General features: G+C 41.5%; 1 protein-coding gene across 1 annotated transcript in view; it reads right to left on the bottom strand.

The window, feature by feature from the left end:
- The window catches only part of LOC118738358, a 40,636-nt gene extending 26,311 nt beyond the window's left edge, over window positions 1-14,325 (bottom strand). Inside the window, exons 1-3 of the mRNA XM_036469279.1 lie at window positions 13,489-14,325; window positions 11,824-13,382; window positions 11,015-11,503 (exon numbers count right to left, since the gene is read on the bottom strand). Of these exons, the coding sequence (XP_036325172.1) occupies window positions 11,015-11,503; window positions 11,824-13,382; window positions 13,489-14,325 (2,885 nt within the window). The remainder of the gene's footprint in view (window positions 1-11,014; window positions 11,504-11,823; window positions 13,383-13,488) is intronic.
- Window positions 14,326-16,979: the final 2,654 nt, after the last annotated feature.

Here is a 16,979-nt window from a genome sequence, read left to right as displayed (position 1 = left end):
TTTGTCTTCTTTCAACTAAAATAAATGCATTTTGCAAACAAAAGTGCGTACGTTACTAAGTGCCTTGGTAATGGCGAATTCGTAAGGATCTATTGATTGCATTATAAACATTTTCATTTATTTGTTAAACACACAATTACTTCCATTACAACCCGCTCCTATAGATACTAGAAGCGCGAATTCATATAAGGTTACCGGAAAATGAATAAATAAATTATATGTATATCAGAAAATTAATAAGATGAAATGAAATTATTGTTTGATTTCTAACCAAACCTATGTATGTAACTCAATCGCCTAATGGTTTGCTGAACCGTAAACATATGTTTACACATCTTTTTTTTAAGAAGTTTCACTTCTATCATGTGTACGGTGTTACACACGCATTTTATTTCATATAGCGTATTATATTCACAAATTTTAGATGGAAGAAATAAGTTCAAATCCAATTCCTTAGCGATATCGGTAACTAACGTGGCAATGCAAGCGTTTTTACAAGTTTTTATTTAATTTCTACTCATTTTGCTGTTATTTCCCTGACATGAAATGAATATATTACGTGAATATTAATGCATTTGGCAATTTATGGCTAATTTGTGCGCATTTTAGGAGCAGTGGGCATTCTGCTATCCTTCATCCTTTTAATCATGTAGTACATCGGGGTAATACTGATTAAGCCGGGACTTCTTAATTTATTTTAACCTTTGAATACAGATGTTTTCATAAAATATGCTCTTATAATAAAAATTAATAAGAACGGTAATGAACGGTTATAGATTTATTTTTAATTTTTAGTATATTTTTCTAGTTATTAATAACTTTTTGCGCATAAAATTGACTGGTTACGCAGTTGAAAGTAAAAATTTCTACGTTCACCGCGGAAATAGACAAAAATAGTGTCAGAAAGTTCGATTCGACATACATATAGTGATTATCATAACTTTACGACACACACATAATGACCAGATTTCACCAGTTATCTTAATATTTTTAATTTTAATTATTTGTTTATAATAATATGGTATGTTTTTTAACAAAAACCTAATAAATCCAAGTTTCAATGCATGTGCAAAATTTAAATATAAATCAACAAACTCTCGTAAAAATTTCGACCTTTTCATTCGATTTTTTAGAATTATTTTAAGTATGCAGTTTTGTAGCCCATTCAATTTTAGTATAGCAAAGTGCAGGTCTAAAGTAGCTCGGAATTACCATTGATTTTTGGGAATTTTTTTGTTGAAGATGTTGCCCCATTTCTCCATTTAAAAAAAAAAAAATCATCGAAAATCCTTCGTATGAAAGAAAATGCCTGACACCGTCAACAAAAAAAAACAAAAAATCAATCATAAGTCCCAGTTACTTTAAACTTTCACTTTATTATAGTAAAATTGAACTGCATTCTCAAAATATTTCCAAAAAATCGAAGTCAAAAGTTCGAAATTTTAACTAAAGTCTGTTGATTATTTTCAAGTGTTGCGCCAATACCCAAACTTGGTTTTTTATGGTTTTTGTTAAGTAATATTCTACATTTTTATAAACAAATAATTAAAATTAAAAAAAAAAATATTAAGACAAATGGCCAAATCTTGTCAATATGTGAGTGTCGTCAAGTTATAAAAGGACAATACATTCATAGTATCTACATATGGGTGTTTCCATCGGAAGGTCCACCACGACAAAAAAAAATAAAAATCTTATATCTAACGTATTTAAGGGGCGATTTGTCTGCGTTTTAAAATATATACTGGCTATGTAAGTAGAACAGTATTTATGGTCCGATTTGGTTCCAATTTGGCGTATGTAGTTGAAACATAATAAGTCATAGATTTCCAACAAATTCACCCTGAATTGGCGCTGAAGGCAAAATATAAAGTATATTCTACATGAAATACATGTTCTATTTGCGTTAAAAATTCATTTAAAAGCAATATTAACAAAAACATAACGATGGAAATTTATGTCACGTGACGCTACGCCACGTAACGTTTCACACTTGGGTTTGTAAAAGAAAATTGAAACAAGTTGCATTAATTCAAAAAACTCTAAAAACAACTAGAATTACTCCAAATCATATTAAAATAAGTTTCATGAAAATAGCCATCCACAATTCGCAGAGTTTTGCAATTTTGTAAGAAAAGAAATAATCTACTTCCATTTTTTGTCACGTAACGACACTCTCTTTAAATGCTTATATTTCAGGACCAAGCAGTTTGATTGTTTTCATTTTTCGGTTAAATATAGAGCTAATTATGTGCTATACAATGGTCCAAAAAAGTTAAAGAAAACAAATGGTATTCCTTGTTTGTATCACTTTGAAACGTATGACGTATGACATATCCATTGTTTTAATTTGTCATGTTGGCGAAGAGATTTAAATACAATTTCTTGTTCTATAAATAATATTGTGCAAGCCTAAAGGGTGTTATGATTGAAGATTAAAATTAAAAAAAAAAAAAACTTTTTAAAAAATTTGTTTTAAAATTTATCTTTTGTGGTCACATAAGAGGTTTTGCATTTTCTTGATACGCGGTTTTGGACTTTTAATGACGATTTGTATATATTAGGGTACCATCGAATTTCTTTTTTTAATTTCAAGTCCCACCACCAAATTTCGTTTCTTTTTATGAGAAATATTATTGCTGATTTTATAGATTTTTAGAAATCATTTAAAGGTCGCGACACTATTATACAAAGTTTTAAAGGCCTATAAATCCTCTTCCTACAGCATATTCGATCTTTAAAATTTAATGAAAAATAGTCATTCAAAACTGACAAATCTCCAAACCCGTATTTTCTGACTTAAATTGATAGGTTGCGACCTCTAAACGATTTTTAAAAAATCTATAAAAATAGGCAATAATATTTCACATAAAAAGGAACGAAATTAGAGGGTAGGTCTTGAAATTAAAAAAAAAATCCATGGGCACCTTAGTATATATCTATCTTAATTCCTCGAGGCTTTTACAAACAACCGTTATGTAAACAAAGTTATAATACCCTCGTGCACAAGTGCGCTCGGTAATAAAACTAATTATGAAGGCACCGACACACCTGTTCAATTCCTGGAATTCGCTGGAATAATGAAATAATGTAACATGAAAAGTATACTTTTGAGAAAAACGAATTGAAAGTTTTTATAAACCATTACAAACCATACAAATGCAATTTCGTTTTTCGGGAATAAATTAGTGAGCCAAAGAGATATTTAAGAAAACTAAAGATTTTTCTAATAGATTAAAGGATTGTCTATCCAATGGTGCAATTATCGAATAATAGTGTATGTGGCATTTACACTGTTTCTTTATTCGAGCGACGTTTTGGTCTTTTTAGTTCTCAAAACGCGGCAGTCTGCGATTTTCGCAAGACGTAAGGAAGAAAAACTGTGAATACTCAAATAAATCGATGGAACAAAATCGTATAAGTGTGTGGCTGTTAATTTAAAACTATGTTTGGCATAGTTGGTGGATGGTTGCGTGCGCGGAAGTGGAAAATTGTTGACTGCCATTCACCTAGGAGTGGCCAGAAGTGATCCTTGTGCGTACGGTTCAAATCGCTGCTCACAACGTCCGGATATTTATAACCACGTATCCTCTGCGTAGCAACCAAACACCGGTTTGGGAGCGAGCTAAAGTGAGAAGGCGTGAAACTTCGCGTGCGCTGGGCTTGGGTGCCGCCAAGTTAAAACCTTGCCCAAAGTAAATTTCCAATAAGCCTAGGATGATACACCGTTTCTTTGATGACGACCACGGCAAACGTTCAAAGGACTATGATTTGAGGGTATGTACCTGGAATATCCGGACCTTTAATGGGGAAGGTGTATCTGCCCGGCTGGTTGATGTCCTCGGGAAGACAAAGGCTGACATCACCGCCATCCAAGAAAGGCGATGGATGGGGCAAGAAAAGGTAAGTGTGAAGCTTTGCAACGTCTACAACAGTTGCCACGTAAAGGAGCGCAAACTCGGTGTTTGATTCGTGGTACAAGAGAGACTCTGTCGCCGAGTACTGGAGTTCACCCCGGTGGACGAACGTCTAGCCACAATCCGCATCAAAGCGAGATTATTCAACATCTCGCTCCTCTGCACCCATGACCCGACGAAAGAGATGGACGAGGCGTCCACGGATCTCCTCTATGAGCGCTTGGAGCGTACATATGAGCACCACACACGATGTTAAAAGCGTGCTCAGCGATTTTAATACCAAGGTGGGCAAGTAAGGGATTTTTAGCGCCACTGTCGGAAAATTCCTCCTACACGACGAGACGTACGATAACGGACTGAGGCTGATCGACTTCGCCGGGGCCCTAAAGTAATATGTAGTACTAAGTTCCAGTATAAGAACATCCGCCAAGCTACATGGCTGTCTCCAGATCGAAAAACGAGAAACCAAATTGGCCATGTTGTGATAGACGGAAGACATGCTTCCAGCGTTTCAGATGTACGTACACTCCGAGGGCCTAATATCAACTCGGACCACTATCTTGTTGTAGCCGAGATACGCACCCGCCTCTGTGCAAGAAAAAATGTCCGCCCAACAATGCAAGGAAAGCTTAACGTCGATAAGCTGCAATCAAAATAGACGGCCAATTTATTCGCCACATGACCCACACACCTGCGCTCTGTGAGCAATCTTCAACAATCCGATATACGCGAGGAGTGGAACCACAGCAGAGGAAAAAACGCCGCCTATAGAACCGCGCTGCGATCAGGCGCAACACGAGCTATTTGGGACCTTTATAGGGAACTGAAGAAGGAAGCGAGACGTATTTGCCGCAATAAAAAGAGAGGGGCCGAAATGCGTGAGTGCGAAGAGCTTGAGATGCTGGCCGGCATGAAGAACGCCCGAAAATTAAACCAGAGAGTTAGGCGACTTACGGAAGGTTTCAAGACCAGGGCGCACTCCTGTAAGAACAACAATGGCGACCTAGTTACCGATGTCCAGAATGTAAAATTATTATGGAGGCAACACTTTTCCACCCGATGGAGTCGTTCTCCCACCGCCTGGCTATGACGGCCTGCCAGCCGAGATATTCAAGCACGACGGCGAGGAGCTGATGAGGTTCCTGCATCAGCTCTTATACAGAATATGTTCAGATAAACGCATGCCCGACGACTGGAATTTAAGTGTGCTCTGCCAAATCCACAAGAAAGGCGACCCCGCCATTCGCACCAACTACCGCGGAATCAGCCTTCTAAGCATAGGTTACAAGGTCTTATCGAGAGTATTGTGCAAAAGACTGAAACTCACCGTTAACGAACTGATTGGACCTTATCAGTGTGGATTTAAGCCTGGCAAATCCACCATATATCAGGTATCCACAATACGCCAAATCTTGGAAAAGTCCCGCGAGAATTGGATCGTGCTTTCGACAGCACGAAGGGAAGTTGCGTTTATGCCGCGATGTCTGAATTTGGTATTCCCGCGAAACTAATACGGCTATGTAAAATGACGTTGAGCAATACCACTAGCTCCGTCAAAATAGGATCCCTTTCGTGTGATTTATTTAATCTGATGTTGGAGAAGATAATAAGAGTCGCAGAACTGAACCGCTCAGGCACAATACTTTACAAGAGCGTACAATTGCTGGTGTATGCCGACGACATTGATATTATCGGCAGAAACAAGGGCTACGTCTGTTCTTCCTTCTCGGGATTGGACAGAGAAGCAAAGCGAATGGGTCTGGTGGTGAACGAGGACAAAACGAAGTATCTCCTGTCATCGTGTGTCAGTCAGAGCATACGCGTCTTGGCACCCACGTCTCTGTTGACAGTTACAAGTTTGAAAACGTAGACGAATTCGTTTAGTTGGGAACCAGCATTAACACCAATAATAATGTCAGCCTTGAAATCCAACCAATAATAACGGAGTTGGCAATTGAGAAGTAAAGTCCTGTCTCATCGTACAAAGCTCACACTCTATAAGTCACTCATAATGCCTGTGCTGGTGTATGGCGCGGAGGCATGTACAATGAAAACATCTGATGAAGCGGCTCTTCGAGTTTACGAGAGAAGGATTCTGCGAAAGATTTACGGACCTTTACGCGTTGGCGATGGCGAATACCGAAGACGATTAAACGATGAGCTGTACGAGCTTTACAACGATATACACGTAGTGCGGCAAATTAAAATTCAGCGCCGCTGGCTTGGCCATGTCGTTCAAATGGACAGAAACGCTCCTGCTCTGAAAATATTCAACGCGGGCCGCAATGCTTGTAACAGAGGAAGAGGAAGGCCTCCTCTGCGTTGGAAATACCAGTTGGAGAAGGACTTTGCTTCACTTGGCATTTCCAATTGGCGTCAGTTTTCACAGAAAAGAAATGACTGGCATGCTGTGGGACTCAGCCAAAATCGCTTAGGCGGTTACAGCGCCAATAAAGAAGAAGAAGAAGGATATAATTTGATCTATCTACTCTATTCATTTTTTATCATAATTCATCTTTGAATATATGTACATCAGCGATAAAATTGTGCGGTTACCCGGTTTGGAGCATTTTGTCGCGGGGTGTACTTTTAAAAACGTTGATTATAATATACGAATTTATTTGTGTAAATAATTTAAGACTAAATGTAAAATTAATGAAACTAAGTGGAGATTTCTGACAAAACTGGCTATGACTTTATGGGCTAGTCGAAGAGATCTCAATAATAAATTACGTTAAATTAAGTCTGAAATGTATACTCTACACAAACTGAAGCTGTACAATGAACTGAACAACAAACGCACTGTAGTAGACATAAAAATGGTTTTTGTTTGGTTGAGGGAAAAGGGGAGGTAATATATTGACGGTAATGGTGAAAAAGACAATTAAGCTCAAAAAGTTACATTGATTTAGTACGATTAAAAAATTTTAAATATCAACACTGGTCTAGACCAGTGGTGCACACGGAGCAGCGTTGCCAGGTTGACGTTTTTAACGTCATTTGGAGATTCTCGCAAAAGCACCAAAAAAGCTGTAGCAGCATAAAAAGTCAGAAAAAATTAGGCGACTTTTTTAAGACTGCCGTGGAAATGTTTTGAACGCAAAAACGGCTGAAATATTGCTATGTTCCTTCTTACAGACCGTAATTTAGCATTTTCGACAACCGATTACCTAACCAAATGCTGCAAGAAAAAGAATTATTAAAAATCAACGCGATTCTTTAGCAACTTCAAACTTGCACATTATTACCTTGGAATTTAATAGGCTTCATAGCATACTCAAAAAATTCCTAAAACTCTGAATAAAAAGGTAAAAATCTAGCTGAAATTTTTCAGATTTTTTATAATTTTTGCAATAAGTTTGAAATGTGGATTTATAATTTGTTTGTTATATAAAAAGCTAGGCTTTTATGGAAAAATAATAAACATTAAATAAACAAAAACAGCCACAATCGATCAAAATGTTGATGTTAATCAGCTAATCACAAGTGTATGTATAAAATGATTTTTATATAACGATCTCAAAGCAGTTTACCATGAATTTTAAATGTGCTCTGTCGAAATGATATTTTAATATACCTTAAGTAAATACTTATGTACCCTTGTATACAATAAAAGTTTAATAAGAGCAATTCTCTGTGCATACATTTGAAAAAGACGTTTTTGGGTAGGAAATTACGTTTTTTCAGACCAAAAAGGGACGTTTTTTCATGCCGAAGACCTGGTAACACTGACACGGAGTCTCACGGACATGGTTGCCACAATTGGTAACTTTCTACCAAAATTGGTAACTTTTAAATGGTTTGGTAACTTGGTAACTTTTATTTCATTTTGGTAACTTTTGCAACTAAATATCTATCTGCATTACTAGAAAGAAATGAATTATGTTTTGAATGTGCGTAATTATATAAAATTCTTCGAGTTTCAGTGGCAGCACTACTGACACTTTCATAAAATTACTTCGATTAAATTAGAGTCATATCATATTCAAATACTGGAAATATTTGAATTACAGTGGCAGCACCAAGGGCTGCACTTTTAAAACAACTTTTTGCGATAAATTTTGAACTATACCCTCTCACATTTTAATATTGGCCATCTGGCAATTTTTGGTAAGGTCCATAAATCGTTTTGCTTATTCCGGCAAAAAAAAAAATGTTGCGTGCTTTTTACCAGACCCATCTACCGACATGTGTTTCGACACCTACCGACATATATTTCGACGTACAGTAAATTATGAAAAACCGAAAAAATAACAAAAAAAAATTAGCAATTTTCGCAATTTACTCGAAATTTTGTACGAGTCAAACGAACGGTTAAAACCACCCGCCACTTTTTTTGTGTGCCGGTGCTATTATTCCGTGAGTCACAGGTCCAAGTATCGGCACATGCCGAACGAAAAATTACACTGAAAATGGTACAACGCCGAAACCGGTTTGTCTCCACACCAAATTTGACAAGGGATAATGGAAAATCGTTCCACATTACATCATACTCCTACCCTGTCGGAAACACCAACAACGAAAATGAGAATAACGGCACATGCAGTAATTAATTGATAGAAAAATATTTTCTAATAAAAAGTATTATTATAATTGTCAATAGCATTTTCAATCTTGATAATTTATCAAGAAAATAGATTTAAACTTCTGTGCTAGAACCGGGAGTTCTTGATAAATAATCAAAAATTGACAAATTATAAAAATATTGAATTTATTAAGTGCACAGAACCGGGCTGTAAGTATATACATATTTGTTATAAAATATAGCACTGTTATTCAGTAAATTTTTTTCTCACTGAAGAAGTGAAGATTTTGGTAGTGAAGATTTGGTAACATTTGGTAACTTCTCTTCAGAGATTTTGGTAGAAAAAAATGTTGGCGAGTGGCGACCAGCGTTGCCATTTTAGCCGTTTTCCGGCTAGATTTAGCCGGTTTTGATAGCAACTAGCCGGAGAAAATTCGATCTAGCCGGCAGCCGATTTGTTAGCCGGTTTGTAAAAAAAATTTAGCCGTTTTTAGCCGATTTTACTATTTGCCTAATTTTCAGGTGCAAAAAGTAAACAAGTTGTTCGAAAGCAATAATGCAGACCCAATGAAGATTTTTAATGAACTCAATGTTTTACTTTCGCATCTATGCTCCCTAGTGGTTATTAGCGTGGACACATTTGATCCTATATGCTCCCCGTTGGAACCATACCTTGCTCCATTTCCTCAGTTTTATCACAGTTTTGAAGAGTATTTAAAAACAAAAGTAAGCACAAACGCTTTTGACCACGAAGCCGAGAAAATAATTCGAGAAAATGGTCGGTATTTTATTATCACTTTAATAAAGGAATTACGCCAACGCCTTCCTACAAATATTGCCACACTAAAAAAAATTGACTTTTTTCGGTTGGAAATGCATTAAGAGTAATTAAACCAAAAGTATTTGTTCAACTACAGCAACAAAAACACAAATATAATGCCGACGAAATAACATCCATAGAGATGCAATGGCAATGGTTAACGTTACATACCTGGAGTAATTTAGACTCAACTGTAAAATTTTGGGCCGAAGTTTATCAATTTCGAAATGCCCTAGGAGAAAACCCTTTTGCTGACCTTTCCAACCTATTTTTTAGTTTTCTTGTTTTGCCTATAAGTAATGCAGAAGTAGAGCGAATATTTGGTTCAATGAATATAATAAAAACTAAGCAAAGAAATCCAATGTGCATTCTTAAAATTAATGAATTCCGGTGATATATACAATAGTGATTCATTTGATGATGAGGAATATACACTCGATATAAATTAATGGTGTTAACTAGTCTTTCGTTTCTTGCGATATATTTAAATAAAGCATGTGAATTTTCACTAAAACATTTTAGCCGTTGTTCGGGACGGGATGATTTGGGGGCCGGGAATTCCTCTTGAATTCCGCGGCAAACGAGGGTCGAGGAGCTGCCGAATCCCTGAAGTCCTTCGAGGGTTGAATTTAACACGCTTAAATTCGCTCAATAAAATTAAATAAAAACACTTCACCTTTTACTCGTATATATGTATATATATATATAAGCGCCTAACGGCCACTTTATTATATGTATATATGTGTATATAAAAAATGCTGTAATAAAATGGTATATAAAGTGATTAATAGTAGAGGACCTTACTTGTGGATTGCTCGGAGTTCTCTTCCAAAGTGGCAGAGTGTTGGGCGATCGCAGAAGGCGAAACCCAACATCCGAGGCGGGTAACAGGACTCGAGAAAAAGGAACTCGAGTAACGAGTAGCTGTTCCCGCTTAGATCACAGCGACATCTACAAGTGAAATTCTCTACTTCATAAACATACTTAAGGTGAAGGGGGCTAGCGTAAACATGCCGCCCGCCTTGCAGTGTCGCTGCAATAAACTTAACTAGATATTTACAATTCATTTTTTTCTATTTCATTTTGCTATTTACAATTCATAAATTCATTAAAAAATTCATTTTTTGGATTTCAGGCCAATTTCTTCTGGTAGTCCACTAATAGATGGTGCCTCCCGAGATCATCCACCCGAACATTGTGTTCTGTGCCGTTGGTCGAGTGGGGGTGGCTGGCATGAGTCCCGGACGCAGGATCATTGCGTATATTTCGGCTCCTAGGACTAGTGATACGGCGCTAGATTTGTAAAAGCCCGGGTCGGCCAGCCGAAAATTGTCGAACTCGTTGGTAATCCTGGCATCCAGCGTGCGAGGGGGGGTTACCCGAGAGAGGCCTGGTTGCACGTCGGCGCAAATATCCAGCCTTTCATGCCACCCTTTGAGCGTGAGCCTGCACACATCTGCATAGCCCCGTGGCAAAACTCGAAGTTGGCGTGCCAGCTGAAGCGATATTGTCGACCTGGACTGTGCTGGGTCGACGATGGCGCGCACTACTTGCGTCCTCCCTCGGGTCATTACCTTAACCGCTACTGTGGGTGTGAGGACAGATAGCCTAGGAGCGCTACGGGCCGTGCCCGTAATCCGCTCTCGGGCGTCTCTCACACCACGGCGGTGGGGTTGTTGCTGGGATCGCCGTTGGCGTCGGTGTGCGCCTCGGCGCTTCGACCTCGTTGCTGGGGCTCGCTGCACTACCGACCGGACACCCGACAGAGCAGGTCTGAATGCCGGCGGTGCACTAAGCTCGGGATCATCCCCCAATGCTTGTTGAAGGTCTTCTTCATCGGCGTCGATTTCCAGCACCTCACCTTCGTCGCTTGTTTCGGCTAATGGCCGGATGGTGTACGGGCGGAACGGTCGTCGCTGACGGATCTCTGGCTCGACCAATCCCAGTAGCACGTCTTCCTCATCTCGGGGCGCCTCGCCCAGGTGGAGAAGGCTATGGTGCCGGTCTCGGCAATGCTCACATTTTCGGGGCGATGCGCAATTCTTCGCCGTGTGATGCGGCGACAGGCAGTTGGCGCAGTGGCGGTGCACGAGGACAGCACGCAGTCTCTCGGCCGGTTCCATCCTGCGCATCTCGCGACAAAAAGCCAGGCGGTGGTTGCTGCGGCACACTGGGCAGCGGTATTGGCCCTTGTTAGCTTGGGTGTTGCTCTTGGTTGCACGTACCATTTTGCGTTGAGTTCTGTAAAGAGAGATACGATTATTATTTTGTTTTGTCAATCTGGCAGAAGTACCAATTTTACAATTGGTCGAGTTATAATTCCGCGTGCCGTTCGTATTTCTACGACTCGTACTCGGCTGTCCTGACCTGAAAAGACCCTAGTTACTCTGCCAAGTCGCCATTCATTTGGGGGAAGGTTATCCTCTTTGACGACGACTAGATCGTCAACTTCGAGGTTTCGTTGGGGGGAGTGCCATTTCACTCTCTTCTGCAATTCCTTCAGGTATTCTGCTTTCCACCTTCTGCAGAATGTCTGGTGAATCGCCTTGATCTTTTGCCACCGGTTGACAATAGACATCGGGTTCTCGTTAATTTCGGGTTCAGCGAGTGCCAGTAGCGGGGTGCCAATCAAAAAATGTCCTGGGGTTAAAGGTTCCATTGATTCCGCGTCTTCAGAGATGGGGCTGATTGGTCGTGAATTAAGACAAGATTCGATTCTTGCCAGAAGCGTGGAGAGCTCCTCAATGGTAAAACGCATGTTGTTCGCTACCTTCCTGAAATGCATCTTGAAGCTTTTTACCCCCGCTTCCCAGAGCCCTCCCATGTGAGGTGCTCCTGGAGGTATAAAATGCCACGTAATGCCCTGATGAGCGTATGTCTGAGTTGTGCTGTTGGCCGCTGCAGTGACAAAGAGCTTAAGATCCTGTTGCAATGCCTTATTCGCCCCTACAAAATTGGTTCCATTGTCCGAATACATATTTTGCGGGCAGCCGCGTCTAGACACAAAACGCGCAAAAGCTGCTAAAAATGTGGCGGTGGACAAATCGCTGGTGGCCTCCAAGTGTATTGCCTTTGTCGCAAAACAGACGAAAACGCAGACATAGCCCTTGGTAATACGACAAGCTCGACCCGTAAAACTCCTTATCTCAAAGGGCCCGGTGAAGTCGACTCCAGTGTTGGTGAAGGGTCTGGATACCTCAGTCCGTTCCGGTGGTAACGCTGCCATCAACTGCTCCCGCGCCTTCTTTCTGTAAATAACACAGACCTTACAGTTATGAACTGAATTTTTAATCACGTTTTTCATTCGCACTATCCAGTATTCGGACCGCAAAATTCTCAACATGAGCTGGTTTCCTCCGTGCAAGGAAATCAGATGTGTGAATTTTACGAGCAATCTTGAATACTGGCAGTCGTACGGGAGAATTATTGGATACCGTTCCCTGTAAGGTATGTTCGTTAACGCCAGTCGTCCTCCTACCCTCATTACTCCGTTCCTGTCGAGGAAGGGGTTGAGAGCGCGAAGTGAACTTTTCGCGTTGATTGGCGTTGAAGCGATGATGGCCCTGTATTCATCTGCGTAGTGACGCCTCTGTGCAATAAGGATGAGACGACATTTTACCTGCTTTACTTCATCGGAGGTTATTTCGTCTGTCTCGTCACTAGCGGCCAACTTATGCACCGGATGAGTTTTTCTAAAAAATCGGAAAATTCGCGCAATTACTCTCATGGCTCGCGAGAAGTCTGAAAACCGCTCCAGAATGTCCATTTCCTCGGAGATGCCTGCCGCATGAGCCCGTACCGTTTTTTGCTCCAGGTCGGTTTCTAATGGATTTCTATTGGTTTGGTGGGGCCAAGTAGATGAATCTTGCTCCAGCCACTTAGGTCCATACCACCACAGAGTGCTTGCGAGTAAATCCTGGGGGGACACGCCTCGGCTGCCAAGATCCGCTGGATTATCAGCAGAGTCCACATGGTTCCACCCTGACACTCCAACCAGCTCATCAATTTTTGCGACTCTGTTAGCTACAAACGTTGTCCATGTACATGCCGGTTTCCTAAGCCACGAGAGTACGATCGTGGAGTCGGTCCATTTGTATATTACTGGCTGCGTGACTTCAAACTGCGGAATAAAAGTATTAATTAGTTCGGCCAGTAATAATGCTCCGCAGAGCTCTAACCGGGGGGAGAGACACCGTTTTTACTGGTGCTACTTTTGTTTTACCAACCAGCAAGTTTATGTGGGGCGCATTGTTTGATGCGCGATCGCGTACCCTAATATATAGTGCGGCTGCATATGCCTTTTCAGAGGCATCGCAGAAACCATGGAACTCCACTTCGTCCCATGGCGTAAAATGGGTCCATCGGGGGATTTTTACCTTCTGGATATGCTTATAGTTATCCAGAAAGGTCTCCCAACGTAGCAGTAAATTTCGGGGTAGACTGTCATCCCAGTCTATTTTGGTTAGCCAGATCTCCTGCATGAAGATCTTTGCCACCACTACAATTGGTCCGAGCCATCCAGCTGGATCGAACAATTTTGCTACGCAGGATAAAACCTCTCGCTTGGTATACTCCTGCTTCCGGGGGATCGGCTGTACTGTGAAGTGAAACATGTCATGTACCGCGTTCCAACGGATTCCCAACATTTTTGTCTCACTCATGTCGTCAAGCTCCAGGAAATTCTCCTTGTATATGTGCGCCTTGGGTAGTCCTGCCAAAATCTTCTTACAATTCGAAGTCCACTTTCTTAGTGGGAAGCTGGCGGTGTTAAGAGCTTCAATTACCTCATCTCTCATTTGTATTGCAGTTGTGCAATCGTGGGCTCCAGCTAGGACGTCATCGACATACATATACTGCTTCAAAATCTTTGCTGCCAGTGGAAATCTCGTTTTCACATCATCTGCGAGCTGGTGTAGCGTCCTTATTGCCAAATATGGAGCGCAGTTTACTCCAAACGTCACGGTCTTAAGTTCGTAATCCTTAAGTTCTTCGTCCGGGGATTCTCTGAAAAGAATTCTTTGAAATGGGGTATGCTCCTGATGGAGCATAATTTGCCTATACATCTTCTCGATGTCTGCATTAAATACGTATTTGAATAAGCGCCACTTTAAAAGTAAGCAAACCAAATCCGCTTGCAGAATTGGCCCGGGGTATAATATGTCATTTAAGCTGACTCCATTTGACGTGGGACAAGACGCGTTAAACACCACTCGCACCTTCGTTGTTATGCTGTCCGGTTTCACGACGGCGTGATGTGGTAAGTAGTATGGCCTGTGTGCTGGTTGTTGCGCTGTTTTCCTCACGGGGCACATATGGTTGAGCTCGATGTACTCCTTCAGAACCCGGTCGTATTCCGTTTTCAACTCCGGTTTCCTGATATAACCGGCCTCGCTGCGCAAGAATTGCCGTGCTGCTCCAGTCCTTGAAAGGCCGAGGTTAATTTCGTCTGGGAATTCCCGACGAAAAGGTAGAGCCACCACATACCGTCCTTGCTCATTCCTCGTGGTCGTCTTAGCGTACAACTCCTCACAAAACGCATCTTCGGGGGTAATTTTCCTTTTGGTGGAAACTTCTTCTAACTCCCAAAACCGAGTTAGCTGGGGGGGTTGGAGTTTCTGCGCCGTGAGACACAGAAGTAGTGAAACTCCTCGTGGTCGTTGGTGGTACTGGTCCCGTCAAAATCCAGCCGAACACCGTTTCCTGCGCTACGAGTGACCCCAGAACATTCCTTTGGACCTTGTCCCTTATGACTGCTGGGTAAACATCCGCTCCAAGAATTAGGTCCACTTGCTGACTCCTGTAAAAATTGACATCGGCTAGCCGTAAGGGGGGCAGTGAATCAAAATGCCCTTGATCCACTGTAAACTTCGGGAGGTTTCCTGTTAATTGGGGTAGAACCAGACCTCTTGCCTCGATTCTAAACTGGGGGTTTATAGGAGAACCTATAGCCAGATGCGCGACTTTTCGCACATTTGCCGATACCCTGGCATTTATGCCCGATACCTGCGTATCAACCGCACGCGTTGGCAGCCTGATGAGTCTCTGTAGTCGCTCCGTGATGAAAGTTCCCTCTGATCCAGAATCCAGTAGGGCTCTGGCCTCATAGTTAACTCCTGAGTGGCAGATGTTCACCATAGCAGTACCTAAAAGAATGTTCCGGTTGCTCGCCGCAAAAAGCGCCTGCACATTGCTGGTGCCTGCGGGGGGTTGCTCAGATCGTGAGTCCTTGTTCCTCGGGGGGGGTCGCTGTTGCGAAGAGTTGGCCTTCTGTGGAGCTAAAGTTCGATGTAATAGTGAATGATGCCTCTGGTGACAGCTCCAACAATTAAACGGACTCTTGCAATCCTTCGCGATGTGTGAATGCGCTAGGCAGTTCATACACAAATTGTGTTTTCTGACTAAGTTGAGGCGATCCTCAACTTTCATTGCCAGAAATTTGGGGCAGCCCTTTAGAGCATGAGATTGTTCGGGGCATAATCTGCATGCGGGCTGCGAAAACTGACCGTGGTGTGCCGATACCTTCCTTTCGTACGTCGCTGCGGGTTGGCGATTAGGTACAGGCTTTACTGCGCGTGCACTTCGGATATCGGACACCGTTTCTAACGTCTGGAACCGACTTGTGAGAAAGCTGTCTAATTCCTCCCACTTTGGAATTTCCGCCTTTCTCACAATGCCTTGTTCCCACAACGCCAGCGTGGTATCCGGTAACCGACTCGATACTAAGAACACAAAGATCGCATCCCAGTTCTCAATATCAATCCCGTACATTTCTAAAACGGATATACAATTATTAACTGCCCGCTGTAAATTTTTAATTTCCGTCCCGCGTTCACTCGTTACCGATGGTAGGTTAAAGAGCGTTTTTAATTGGCTATTAACCATTATCCTCTTATTTTCATAGCGGTCGGATAAATTTTGCCAAGCAGTCGCGAAACCGTCGTTAGTCAAAGGCGATTTTTTTACGATATCTTTCGCTTCACCACGGGTCTTTTGATTCAAGTGGTACAATTTCTCTACCGGGGTCAAACGCGAATTGTTAATATAAATTGCCGTAAACAAATCGCGGAAAGATGGCCACGACATGTAATCACCGTAAAAAATTTCTGTGTCACATGGAGGTAAATGGATACTCGAGCGGGCTGGGGGTTCAATCTCGCGATTTACCGGATTAACTGTCGAACTACTTTGCTGCGTGAACGTCAGGTTATGAGCCGTCTCTCCCATCAATGCGCCGCACGTCAAGTATGCTGAGTAGCAATCCTGATATCTGCACTTCGCCAGCCGAAGTGCAGCCTGACCGGTTTCGTCGTCCGACACCTTTTTCGAATAGTCATCGAACGCATCCTTCACCTTGACCCAGAGCGCCTTCAGTTCCTCCTTTTGGATCTCCAGTGAAAAAATGGAATGGCTGCTACACGGCATGTTGTTGAAGCCCGCTTCGAATTCCAACAATGCATCACACGCCCGCGAAAAATCATTAACATTGGCCATCTTTCGAATATTAATTTAATTAACACGAAAAATTTAAAAACAAACGTCAATTGTACTACTGAACCTCGAGGTAAATTACTATTTTCGCGAATTATCGACAACAAAAATTGATAAAACAACGTACTATCAATTAATTTAATTAAAGCGAGAAATTTAAACAAACGTAAATTGTACGACTGAACCTCGGGGGTATTTACAATTTATACGAGTTATAAACAACGACCAC

This window comes from Rhagoletis pomonella, unplaced genomic scaffold (genome assembly GCF_013731165.1).
Source record: "Rhagoletis pomonella isolate Grant_MI unplaced genomic scaffold, Rhpom_1.0 Rhpom_scaffold_00004, whole genome shotgun sequence".
NCBI classification, from domain to species: domain Eukaryota; kingdom Metazoa; phylum Arthropoda; class Insecta; order Diptera; family Tephritidae; genus Rhagoletis; species Rhagoletis pomonella.
This window is presented reverse-complemented; position numbering and strand designations above follow the sequence as displayed.